The sequence below is a fragment of the Bufo gargarizans genome, chromosome 2 (genome assembly GCF_014858855.1).
Source record: "Bufo gargarizans isolate SCDJY-AF-19 chromosome 2, ASM1485885v1, whole genome shotgun sequence".
In the NCBI taxonomy this organism is placed as follows: Eukaryota; Metazoa; Chordata; class Amphibia; order Anura; family Bufonidae; genus Bufo; species Bufo gargarizans.
This window is the reverse complement of record NC_058081.1, coordinates 427,319,160-427,333,434: the sequence shown is the minus strand read 5'-3', so window position 1 is coordinate 427,333,434 and position 14,275 is coordinate 427,319,160. Positions and strand designations below refer to the sequence as shown.

The 14,275-nt window shown below is 41.1% G+C and overlaps 1 protein-coding gene across 1 annotated transcript in view; it reads left to right on the top strand.

Annotated features, from left to right (window-relative positions):
* SLC4A9 (solute carrier family 4 member 9) overlaps nucleotides 1–14,275 on the top strand; it is a 194,841-nt gene that overhangs the window by 78,248 nt on the left and 102,318 nt on the right. The window contains exon 9 of the mRNA XM_044280915.1: nucleotides 345–519. Within this exon, the coding sequence (XP_044136850.1) occupies nucleotides 345–519 (175 nt within the window). The remainder of the gene's footprint in view (nucleotides 1–344; nucleotides 520–14,275) is intronic.

Below are 14,275 nucleotides of genomic sequence, written 5' to 3'. Positions count from 1 at the left end.
TACCCCCTTGTCAGTTTCATGTTTTTTGAATGTCATTGTGTCTATGAGCTAATACAGTAGAATTGTGTTCCTCAGGGCTCATGAACACTGGAACAAACACTATATAGCAGTACACCGGACCTATACAACTCCACAGCCTGGAGCATGCCACATTTTCTACCAAATCTACATGACAAGCCATGTTTTTTTTTATTTATTTTTTTAAGGAGGTTACTAGTGGTTTGAAGGCATGAAAGGGAGGTGGAAGATGTTAAGGCAGCAGCGTGGTAAAGGAAATGTAAGATATGTTTATTGGTGTGGAAAATTTCTGCTACTGTGACAACAATGCTTATTTTGTCATTCAGGTTTTTTGGTGGACTCGTAAAAGATGTGAGAAGAAAGGCTCCTTGGTATTGGAGTGATTATTATGATGCCTTCAATCTTCAATGCCTAGCATCAATTTTGTTTATCTATTTGGCAACTGTAACAAATGCTATCACTTTCGGTGGTATGCTGGGAGATGCAACGGATAACATGCAGGTATTTATCATTCGTACAGTTTTTCTCTTTACACTTTTTATTTTCCCTTCTTCATTTTGGTTGCATAGCATATACAGGCAGAGCATGGGTCTGTGGTTAGGGGGCCCTGAACTGCTTCTCCTGTTTCCCATAATACAGTTATGGCATTTGCCTGCAGTGGTCACTGGGCTGAATTCAGTGCACACATATTGAGTTCAATGGTAACTGTATAAATCATATGCAGTTAGCTCCCCTGATGGTGGCTGTAGGCAACCAAATGATATGATGTAAAGGGGTTGTCTGGGATGCAAATATTTACGCGCTATCCTCATAAATCCTATATGAATAGGATTGAGTTGCAATACCAAGCACTGCTGCTACAAAATGGAATGGGGCTATGCTTGATATACAATGAAGTGGACTCAATGCTCGTCCAAGCACTGCAGCCCCTTAAAACAGCTGATCAGCGGGTGTGAAAAAAAAAAGCTGGAAGATAGTGGGGATGGAGCATAGCAGCAGAAAGAACTGGCATAGGGTCCCACTACTGTGTGAAGGAGCACATGAAGAGGACATGAGAGAACATGCTTTCAGATAGGATCATGTAGTGCGTAAATGCCAAGTTATGCTGATTCTCCTGAGCTGTTGTAAATCTACCTGGATTCTGTGATGCCTAAGTGGCCACTGGTTCTTTGATCTGCAATTCCTAGTCATGTTTTCCAGGACTGTGAGCGGCATTCACTGTGTCAGTATTGGCTTTAGATGGCTTTGTGGCATGGTCTTTAAGACATGCCAACTTATAGAATGTCTGGGCAGCTCCCGCAGAATGGGATACTTTCCAGACTGCTAGGAAGGATGAAAATAGTTTTCTCACCATAGAAGCCTCCCAACACCTCCAAACCCACCTTGAGGGGTCGCACTATGTCACTCAATAGGGGCATAGCCTATTATAAAAAATAATGTGATCTGTAAAAAAGAGCATGCCATGTGGATCTGCTCTGCTATTAGTTCAAACATCCTAAAACATATCATGCCATACTGCCATTTGGTCACTAGGCCATATCAAGAATACAGCAAGGGCTTGAGTCACAATTATAATTCACGGGAGAGTGGTGTTCTTGGATCAAGAAAGGCCTGGAGAAAATTGACCAAAGTCCAATGTGAATAAGGACTAGCACGTCAAAAATGTATCATTCCCCTTACCCTGTTTCTGGCATAGAAAAGAGTATTTGTGTGTCAAAACATTTGCAACTTTTTTAGTCGCAATCTGCATTTTACACCGCCCTTAACAAGATTAGGAAAAGGGGTGTGTGGCGGCATAATGGCATTATAAGGGTGGGGCCATGAGCCCAGCTAATTCATCATTATTTATTGGCAGCTCTAAGCTGTTGTTTATTTCATTCAGCTGAACAGTGAGTCAGGGGAACCAGGAGTAGCCTGTGCATCTTCATAAATGACATGCCTCCTCAGGCAGCACAGGCCCTATCATGGTCGGCCTAGCACACTCCAGCCTTAATAAATCAGAGCCTCAGTCTTCATTATCCAAAGTTAAGTACTCCAGCTTGAGTCACGATATAATCTTCACTAGTGTTGAGTGAAGCGAGCTTCGGATTCTTCATCCGAAGCCGCTTCGTTCAAAGCATCAGAATAATACTGTATCGAGATCCGTCTCCGTACAGTATTAGAATGTATGGGTTCCGATGAGCCGAAGTTAGTTATTCACAAAGTCGTGTGTGACTTCGTTGAATAACTTCGGTAGTTGATTTTTAAAGTGGAAAACCACTTGAAACTGAACTCGACTTAGTTTCTGAAGTACTAGTTGTAACTAAAGCCGAGTTTGGTTTGAAGTTTTAAAGAGGTTTTCCACTTTAAAAATCAACTACTGAAGTTATTCAACGAAGTCGCGTGCAACTTTGCAAATAACTTACTTCGCCTCATCGGAGCCCATACATTCCAATACTGTACAGAGACTGATACAGTATTATTCCAAAGTTTTTAACGAAACGACTTCGGATAAAGCATCTGAAGCTCGCTTCTCTCAACACTAATAGCTGGAGTTTTTAACTTCATATAATAAAACTGAATTTCTAATGGAATCCTTCTTAACATGCTGGACATTATTTACATTTACCTATGAGACCAATCATTTTATTGTCATCTTAATTTTTATTTTTTTTATTCTTTATTATTATTATTATTTTACCTATTGTTTCATTTAGTTTTTATGTTAAACATGTTGATTTTTGGTGATGTTCTGTTTAATTTTCCATGTTATCTCCATGTCATATCTAGAAGATTTAAAAAACATCCTAAAATCCTAGTTTTCTCTCTGGTTGTGGTCTCTCTGGTGTTCCACAAAAATTAAAGGAAAATGTAGAGGAAATTTCAGAATTTCACTTTTTTGGCAGATTTTCGATTTTAATGATTTTTTTCAGTAACAAAGCAAGGGTTAACAGCCAATCAAAACGTAATATTTATTACCCTGATTCTGTAGTTTACAGAAACTCCCCATATGTTGTTGTAATCTGCTGTACAGGCACACGGCAGGGCGCAGAAGGAAAGGAGCACCAACCAGGTTTTTGGAAGGCAGATTCACTGGGATCATTTTAAGTTGCCATGTCACATTTGAAGACCCCCCCGATACACCCCTAGAGTAGAAACTCCCAAAAAGTTACCCCACTTTTGGAAACTACGGGATACGGTGACAGTTTTGTTGGTACTATTTTAGGGTACATTTTTTTGCAAGGTTAATTTGACAGGTTAGATCATGTGCTATTTTTATACAGCAGGTTCTTACAGATGTGACAATACCAAATATGGGTTTTGGGTTGTTTGTTTCAGTTTTACATAATAAAGGATTTTTTAAAGAAATTATTTTTTAGTGTCTCCATATTCAGCAAGCCATAGTTTTTTTTTTGGGGCGACTGTCTTATGTAGGGGCTTATTTTTTTGTATGATATGATGGTTTGATTGGTACTATTTTAGGGTGCATATGACTTTGATTGCTTGGTATTACACTTTTTGTGATGTAAGGTGACAAAAAATGGCTTTTTTGACACAGTTTTATTTTTATTTTTTTACAGTGTTTACCTAAGGGGTTAGGTCATGTGATATTTTTATACAGCAAGTTGTTACGGATGCGGCAATACCTAATATATATATGTAAAGAATAAATCAAGGAAACTGGACTTACTGTAGAGTTCTGGAAAACGTTTCACTCGTTCTTCCAACAAGCTTTCTCAATTCTAAGTGACTGTACAATAATTCTCTGGGAATAATATATATACTTTTTTAAATTAATTTAAGTTTTAGTAATCATGTTTTAGTGTCTTCATATTCTGAGAGCCATAGTTATTTATATTTTTTGCCCAATAGTTTTATGTAGGGGCTCATTTTTTGCGGGATGAGGTGACGGTTGATTGGTACTATTTTGGGGGGCATATGCATTTTTGTTCACTTGGTGTTGCACTTTTTGTGATGTTAGGTGACAAAAAATAATTGTTTTAGCACAGTTTTTATTTTATTTTTTCTACGACGTTCAGATAAGGGGGTGGACCATGTTATATTTTTGTAGAGCTGGTCATTACAGACGTGGCAATAGCCAATATGTCTGGTTTTCCTTTTTTTTATATATTTTTTTTTACAATTTTATGCGTTTTATTTTGGGAAATTGCATTTTATTTAATTTTTACTTAAAATTTTTTATTACTATGAAAAACATTTATTTTAACTTTTTTTTTTGTCCCACTCTGGGACTTCAAATTCTAGGGTCTGACCCCTACTGCATTGTATTACAATACAACCTGCATTGTAATGCATTGCCTGTCAGATTTTATGCTGACAGCCTGCCTGTGAGACCCAGCCTAAGGGCTGGATCTCACAAGCTTCTGTAGAATGCAAGCCCCGATGCCTATGGAAAGAATTGGTCTTGCCTTCTCTGCAATCGGGTCCCCGCCACTGCAGTGCGGGGACCTGATGGGGAAGCGGAGCGGAGGGCTTTGACAGCAGCATACAAGTGATTATTACGCCGGCATCTGTGTTTTCACCTATGCCGTCTTATGCACCGGGGGCCCGGCTGTCAGTGACTGCCGGGTCCGTGCAGCTTATCTGGCGGGCACAGTTCCTGCACCCGCCCGTTCAGCGCACCGTACATGTTCGGCACTGGTCCTTAAGTCACGTCTACCAGGACTGTACAGGTATGGCTAGGGTCCTTAAGGGGTTAGCATGTCTATCGATCCTGCGATTTCTATAATTCCATAAATTTCTCTCCTTGGTGTAGACATTTCAATGTTGAGGAGGGTATATAAATAATATGTTATAGAGCAGAAGGAACTGAGCAGATTGATATACAGTTTTGTGGAAAATATTCAATAATTTTATACATTTAACTCTTTACTTTTTGCCAATCTTATTAAATCAGGGACTAAGTCCTTAAAAGGCTACACTGCACAGCTGTAGGTGTCCAGATTAACTTTGACTACCAATCAGTTAAGATGAGGCTTGATATCTCAACAAATGTAGTACAAGTAGCATCACAGTCGATAGAAAGTAATGTAGGGAACAGCCAGCTCACCCTTTTGCATTTCACACTCTGGATCCTATCTCATGTTCAAGAAAGAAGATATTGAATCAAGCGTGCAATAAAATCTCATAATTTATTTCCACATATTAAAATCCAGGTACAAACACACTCCTGTTAGTACTCCAGAGCTGACATGTTTCAACCACACTGTGCAGTTTTACTCATAGAAATACATGTGTACTTAAATGTGTAATTCAGCTTTCTTTCCAAAAGGACTGAAAAAAGCTCTGTAGCATATCCTTTCAGTCATTACTCAGCTTTTTATGCGGTAAAACTAGTAAAACAGCTAAGCCAACTTCACATCTGCAACTAGCTCTACCTTTTAACTAGAAAAGCTGATTCTATCTGTTTTTCTCATAGAGGCTTTGGGGGACCTCTGGGTGGGTACTATTTCTGATATGGAGACCAGTTAATATACGTTATGACTATTTTAGGCTAGGCAACATTCCTCTGTGTTTCTGAATAAATGATGTGAACATTAGCATATCGTATAGCTGCTGGCATCAGATAGGCTTAGAAAAGGTAATTTAAATATCTTTCCCAGAAATTGCCTACCTACAATACTCCACACACGTACTACACCTACTAGGCTCTCTCCATAATGATAAAAGAGTACCCCTCCAACATCTTTTTGCACATCTAGATTTGGGGATGTTCTGCCATTCTTCTCTGCAGACCCTCTCAAGCTCTGCCAGGTTACATGGAGACTGCTGGTAGACAGCCTTTTTCAGGTCACTCCAGAGATGCTTGATTGGGTTCAAATTAGGGCTCTGGCTGGACCACTTAAAGACATTGAGAGAGTTGTCCCTAAACTACTCCCATGTTTTCTTTTCGGAAAGTGAACCTTCAGCCTAGTCTGAGGTCCAGAACACTCTGGATCAGGTTTTCATTAAGAATATCTCTGCACTTTGCTTCTTTCAGTTTTCCCTCAACCATGACCAGTCTACCTATCCCAGCCCCATCACATGAGGCTGTCACCACTGCCTTCACTGTAGGGATAGTATTGAGCAGTGCCTGGTTTCCTCCAGTCATGACGCTTAGAATTGAGGCCAAAAATATTTATCCTGGTTTCATCAGACCATCAGAGAATCTTGTTTTTGTTTTGCTTTAGTTTTTTTTTGCAAAGTGCTTCTTTTTGGACATGCTGTCGTAAAGCCCAGATTAGTGGAGTGCTACAGTGATAGTTGACCTTCTGGAAGTGTCTCCCATCTTCATACAGGATCTTTGGAGTTCAGCCAGAGTGACCATTGAATTCTTGGTCACATATCTTACCAAGGGCCTTCTGTCTCCCATTACTTATTTTGGTGGGCAGCCCCTCAGCAGTATTATACAATCACATTATATAGTTTGACAGTGTAAACAGTGATATGTCATACCGTATATACATGTAGGAAACAAATAGAGTTGCTGCCTGGCCTGGTCTGAGAAAGCTATCTTGACCAGCTGCAGGAGTAGTGAGGAAGCATGTCAGGACGAGGTTGCTGGGGGGGAGGGGGGTGGGTTCAAAAATGTATGCCACTGTGTATAGGCATCTCAAATATGATTAACAGAAATAGGGAGCCCCTAGAGCTAAATTTTAATTCACACAGCATAGTGTCTAAATACCTATGTCCATGCAAAATTTTTGTTTTTGCTTTTTAATAAATTGACAAAAAAATAATAAATTCCACACAGTACTAATACCACATTGTGCCCTCTCACAGTACTAATGCCCACATTGTGCCTCCTTCACAGCAGTTATGCCCACCTTGTCACCCCTTCCCAGTAGTTATGCCCACCTTTGTGCCCCTTCACAGTAGTTATGCCCACGTTTGTGCCCCTTCACAGTAGTTATGCTTACTTTTGTGCCCCCTCACAGTAGTTATGCCCACCTTTGTGCCACTTCAGAGTAGTTGTGCCCACTTTTGTGCTCCTTCACAGTAGTTATGCTCACTTTTGTGCCCCTTTACAGTAGTTATGCCCCCTTTTGTGCCCCCTCACTGTAGTTATGTCCTCCTTGTGGCCCCCCCCCCCCCACTGTAGTTATGTTCTCCCTGTGCTCCCCTTGAGCCCCAAGTGCCCTCTCCAGCTCCATGGAAAAAAAAAACCACAAACACTTCTCTGCTTCCCTGATAATCAGCACATCCACCCGGCTGTTCCCAGCAGCAGTAGCATGATTGACGTACTCACATACACATCACACTGCTGGCTGTGCAGGAGGCTGATTCATGGACTTTCACAGCTCCACCCACATAGCCAGCAGTGTGGTTCAGCTGAGCGGTGAAGCAGTGAGTGGAAGCTCCCTGCTTCACTATGTAAAGGAACTGCCTGGCAGGTGTGCCCCCCCAGCCTCTGTGCCCCTACTTCCCCCACTCAATACACCCCTGGCATGCTGCCCAGGAGTTATGATAGTACTGCAGACCGAAATTGAAATATCAAGTTTAGGTATGTTAGTAGATGGGAGAAAGACAAGAAGTTCTGTTTTTGAGAGGTTAGATACAGAGAGGACATGATGTTAGAGATAGCTGTCAGACAATCACTGGTGTGTCATAGTAAAGCAGGGGTAATGCAAGGGGATGAAGTGTATAGTTGTGTGTCATCAGCATAGAGATGGTACTGAAAACCAAGTCTATTGATAGTCTGTTTGATCAGGGCTGTGTAGAGAGAGAAGAATAGAGGACCTAGGATTGAACCCTGAGGAACTCCAACATCAAGAGGAAGAGGAGAAGTAGAGCCAGTGAATGATACACTACAGGAGCAGCCTGATAGATAGGAAGAGAACCAGAAGAGAGCAGTGTCTTTAAGGCCATCTGAGTGGATCATGGCGAGGGGGAGTTTGTGGTCTACCATATCAAATGCTGCAGAGACATCCAGAAGAATCAGTAGAAAATAGTTGCCATTCCTTTTTGCTGTCAGGACACTTTAGTAAGGGTAATTTCTGTAGAATGAAGAGGGCAAAAGGCAGATTATAATGGGTCAAGAAGAGAGTTTCCAGAAAGATATCTTATCAAGCAGGAGTAGACAAGAAGTTCCAGGAGTTTGGAGAAGAAGGGGAGGTAAGAAGCAGGTAAGTTATTGGCAGCATAGGCTGGGTCAAGAGATGATTCTTTAGTAGTGGGATTATAACAGAATATTTGAAAGAGGATGGAAAGATACCAGAAGAAAAAGGATAAATATTGTAGTATGGTGAGTAATGACAGTTGGGGAGTGGGACTGGAGAAAGTGTGAAGAAATAGGATCACTGCTGCAGGTGGTGGGTCAAGAAGAGGAGAGAAGCCTGGAGACTTCTTCATCAAAAGAGGAGGGAGAACCTTTCTGGCATCTAAAATATTGGAATTCTAATTGCCCCTGTGCCTTGAGTGGAGGATGAGGAGGAGGGCTCTGTGATGGGATAAGCGGCGAAACATATTCTTTGAGTAAGGGCCCGTGGAAAACATTATGAATTTTAAAAGAAACAGGTAATACTGGATTGATGACTTCAATGATCTCATATGGTCAAATCACTATAATAAAGTGGCCTAAACGGGAGGAAACACTGTAGCGTGTTTATAACCAGGGAGCAATTCCTCTGTATGTGATCCATTGCTAGCGATAATCCCCAACAAAAAATGCATATAATTGAGGATGTCGGCAGTGGACCACATGCACCACAGGGCATCCTACTCAAGATGAAGTAGTGTGTGGATGAAAATATGCAAATATATAAATCACTGCAAAAGGTGCACCACAATGATATGCAACTGACAATACTGGCTAATCCCTCAGGCTGATGTTAAAAACTGAGACTTTAGCCAATGTATTCCAGTCAGGAACACAACAGAGCCCTTTTGCACCACCATCAAGATATCTCAGTGTGGCATGGGTCCTACCACTAGACTACCTATGGTTTGTGAACACGGTCTGAATGGTGCTAAGATCTAACTCACAGCAAAGCTCCCACATACCCCCATAGTGAGATAACTCATGCAATGGAAAAAGGAATAGGGCTGCAAGCCCCACCTACAGTCAGGTCCATAAATATTGGGACATCGACACAATTGTAACATTTTTTGCTCTATACAACACCACAATGGATTTGAAATGAAACAAGCAAGATGTGCTTTAGCTGAAGACTGTCAGCTTTAATTTGAGGGTATTTACATCCAAATCAGGTGAACGGTGTAGGAATTACAACAGTTTGCATACATGCCTCCCACTTGTTAAGGAACCAAAAGTAATGGGACAATTGGCTTCTCAGCTGTTCCATGGCCAGGTGTGTGTTATTCCCTCATTATCCTAATTACAATGAGCAGATAAAAGGTCCAGAGTTTATTTCAAGTGTGCTATTTGCATTTGGAATCTGTTGCTGTCAACTCTCAAGATGAGATCTAAAGAGCTGTCACTATCAGTGAAGCAAGCCATCATTAGGCTGAAAAAACAAAACAAACCCATCAGAGAGATAGCGACATTAGGCGTGGCCAAAGCAACTGTTTGGAACATTCTTTTTGAAAATCTTGGCAAATAGGCCCTTATTTTTTTCCCCTTATACACGCCACAGAAGGCTTTAGATCATATAACTGCACCGCTAAACGGAAAATATATTTTTATTTTGCTACTAATACAGGGCAAAAAGAGCTTTAGAACATATAACTGCACAGCTAAATGGCAAATATATTTTACTTTTGCCACTAATACAAGTTACAAAAGGCTTTAGAAATTATAACTGCACCGCTGAACGGCAAATATATTTTACTTTTGCCACTAATACACGCCACAGAAGGCTTTAAATCATATAACTGCACTGCTGAACGGCAAATATATTTTTATTTTGCCACTAATACAGGGCAAAAAGAGCTTTAGAACATATAACTGCACCGCTGAACGGCAAATATATTTTACTTTTGCAACTACTACAAGTTACAAAAGGCTTTAGAAAATATAACTGCACCGCTGAACGGCAAATATATTTTTCTTTTGCCACTAATACACGCCACAAAAGGCTTTAGAACATATAACTGCACCGCTGAACGGCAAATATATTTTTATTTTGCCACTATTACATGACAAAAAGGGCTTTAGAACATAAAACTGCACCACTGAATGGCAAATATATTTTACTTTTCCCACTAATACACTCCACAAAAGGCTTTAGAACATAGAACTGCACCACTGAACAGCAAATATATTTTTCTTTTGCCACTAATACACAACAAAAAGTGCTGCAATTTTAGCAGTTCACCACACAACGGCTAATAAGCCCTTTTTTCCCACTAATACAAGCCAAAAAATGCTTTAGAACATATAACTGCACCGCACAATGGCAAATAAGACGTAGAAAAGAAAGTTCAAATAATCCAAAAGTAAAATAGCCTCAGAACGGTGACCTGCTTTGATTATGTTATTACTTAAATAGTCCATTATTTTGAATATACCAATGGCTTATGAATGTGAATGTACGGTCCATGAATAATTTTCTCAGACTATTATCCCCCCATTCAGAATAAGATTAAGGGTTTGTAACAAGCACCATTTGATTGAAATATGTGCCATTTTTGCTTTCCTTTGGTTAACCCTTTGGATATAGCCTGTAATGCTTTGTCACTTCAAATGGTAAGATAGATATTGTGTGCACACAAGGCAATTGTCACAATTTAATATGCTTTATTCATTATTGAGTAACATAATATGAAGAACCTCTTTTGGGTCCCATATTGTTTTTAAGCAACTTTTATTTTCAAAGTTTAGAATTTTCAAAAATGTGCAAATTCACACCAACAAACTAGATTTTTTTATTCAGTTTGGTCAGTTTATTTGTGGGATGCTAAGTCAATCAGGTTTCTGAGTCAGTGTCCAATTGCAGAGCCAGGCAGGCGATTTAAGCCTTGTGCTTCCTCCTATCCCTGCCTGTGATTTTGTTCCTTGGTCCTACAACTTGTGCTACTCATTATTACTGCATCTGGACTCCTGGTATTCTAACTGTGGCTTTTCTGAATTAGCCCCTTCTCTACTGAATTGGCTTTTACGGATTTACCTCGTATTTTAAATGTGGCTTATTTTTGACACCACATTTGTTTTGGCACTATCATCTCTTCTGGTTCTGAACTTGTTTCTTTACTACTTCTTACACCCTGGTCTTTCTAGCAAGTCTGCTTCTAGTGATCTTGCACCATTTTTTTACTACCTTACTCTGCAGATGTCACCTGGGACCCTAGCATAATCACAAAGTACCTTCGCCAGTGTAAAGCGTAACCTTTACTGATGATCATTAAAACTCACCCAGATTGTGCCCATAAAAAGCTATTGACAATAAGGACTGGGCGGGACAAGTAGAGGAAAAATATCTCACGCTGACACTTGCCCTATCAAACTACAAGCCCTGCCTAGCAAAAACGGAATAGCCGCCCCAATACGGGCGATCCTGACAGGGGATAGATACCGCCACCCGAGAAGAGAACTATTATGACTACAGCGAACAGTAATGTCATTGGTCAATGCATGTATCAGAAAATAATAAAGTTACAGCATAGATAAATAATCGCACATAATACATATACACTCCCAAATAGACCAGTGGAATCCAAATTTCATTACCATATGTCCCAGGAATGCAAACTTTGTCCCAACGCGTTTCTCTAAACCGTTCCCTGGGGTCAGATCATCAGGGCACCACATATAGCAAAAAAACTCCACAAAGCAAACAATACAAAAGTGGGGGTAATAATCTGTGTGCAAATCAGATTAAACTATTATAATACTGCCCATATGATAATGGTAATTCTCATGGCCAAAAAGAATAACAATTCCCACAAATCTGGGACCAGATATAATACTGCATCACACACCCAATGTCCACAATGCTGGTACTAATACACCCTTTTTTAAAGCGTACCACAGACCTGTTAAGTACTGATAGTAATAATATGGCTTTATAAATAAAATACATGCATTGACCAATGACATTACTGTTCGACTGTAGTCATAATAGGTCTCTTCTCGGGTGGCAGTATCTATCCCTTGTCAGGGACATATAGGGCCTACCAGGAGGTTCCCGACACAGGATCGCCCCTATCTGGGCGGCCATTCCGTTTTTGCTAGGCAGGGCTTGTAGTTTGATAGGGAAAGCGTGAGGATGAGATATTTTTCTATACAATTTATGAAATTATTTGTAAAAGAGGAACAACAGAAGATTCACCTCTCTGAGAAACGGATTGAGGAGTTAACACAAAGTGCATTCACTTTTAAGGACCATACGGAATTTAGTAAACGTATGTCAGAACTAGAAACAAACATTGGAAGGTATAAATCTATTCTGGTTGATCGTAGACATAGACAATTTGTCAGAGCTCTTGTTGAATTTAGAGGTAAGACAGCCTACATTAATCCTCAACAGATCAATATAGGGTCCAACATTGAAATCTTTATATTTGAAGCAGGTAGTAAGACCGTGACACCCCTAAATCACAACATATCAGGAGTGGAAGAGGTGGTTATAGAGGACGTGGTCGTACAAGAGGGGGTAGGAGATAGCAAAGGGGAGATAAGAAAAGGAATAGAGTTGAGCGGACACCTGATCTTGATCTAGGAAGAGGAGGTCCAGGTGGAGTATGAGGTTGAGGAGGCGGTGGATGTGGCAGTGTTGGTGGTAGCAGCATGTCTACCAGCATGCCCTTTTACTCACGCATCTTACGATCACGCTCCAGTGACGGCATTAAGGACAGTACATTGTCCTTGTAACGGGGATCCAGCAGCGTGGCCACCCAGTAATCAGCACAAGTTAGAATTATTCCATGTGGGGTCGAGGACCTCATCGTCCTCCACATCATCTTCCAACCTGTCTTCACCCTGCATAAAGCCACAGCAGTTGGCACCTGTATTTCATCATCATCCGAGACGTGCTGTGGTGGTCCTCCCATGTACTCATCCTAAAACATAAGTGGTTGGGCATCGGTGCACTCAATCTCTTCCACTTCTGGGGCAGGGCTATGTGAATGGCCCTGGGAAGCCCTGCTAGCAGAGTCATCAAAAAGCAGAAGAGACTGCTGCATGACTTGGTGCTCAGGCTGCTTGGCTGATTTGCAAGGAAGTGAGGTGAAAGACTGATGGCCATGGGCTGCAAGTACCAACTCTGATCTTTCAGCAAGGGACTGGGTGGGAGACAATGTGAAGGAACTGGAGGCACTGTCAGCCACCCAATCTACAGTCGTGGCCAAAAGTTTTGAGAATGACACAAATATTAGTTTTCACAAAGTTTGCTGCTAAACTGTTTTTAGATCTTTGTTTCAGTTGTTTCTATGATGTAGTGAAATATAATTACACGCACTTCATACATTTCAAAGGCTTTTATCGACATCTACATGACATTTATGCAAAGAGTCAGTATTTGCAGTGTTGGCTCTTCTTTTTCAGGACCTCTGCAATTCGACTGGGCATACTCTCAACTTATGGGCCAATTCCTGACTGATAGCAACCCATTCTTTCATAATCACTTCTTGGAGTTTGTCAGAATTAGTGGGTTTCTGTTTGTCCAACCGCCTCTTGAGGATTGACCACAAGTTCTCAATGGGATTAAGATCTGGGGAGTTTCCAGGCCATGGACACAAAATGTCAATGTTTTGGTCCCCGAGCCACTTAGTTTTCACTTTTGCCTTATGGCACGGTGCTCCATCATGCTGGAAAATGCATTGTTCTTCTTGTTGGATTGTTGGAAGAAGTTGCTGTTGAAGGGTGTTTTGGTACCATTCTTTATTCATGGCTGTGTTTTGGGGCAAAATTGTGAGTGAGCCTACTCTACTGGATGAGAAGCAACCCCACACATGAATGGTCTCAGGATGCTTTACTGTTGGCATGACACAGGACTGATGGTAGCGCTCACCTTTTCTTCTCCGGACAAAGTCTTTTTCCTGATGCCCCAAACAATCGGAAAGAGGCTTCATCAGAGAATTTGACTTTGCCCCAGTCCTCAGCAGTCCATTCGCCATATTTTCTGCAGAAGATCAATCTGTCCCTGATGTTTTTTTTTGGAGAGAAGTGGCTTCTTTGATGCCCTTGTTGACACCAGCCCATCTTCCAAAAGTCTTTGCCTCACTGTGCATGCAGATGCGCTCACACCTGCCTGCTGCCATTCCTGAGCAAGCTCTGCACTGGTGGCACTCCGATCCAGCAGCTGAATCCTCTTTAGAAGACGATCCTGGCGCTTGCTGGACTTTCTTGGACGTCCTGAAGCCTTCTTAACAAGAATTG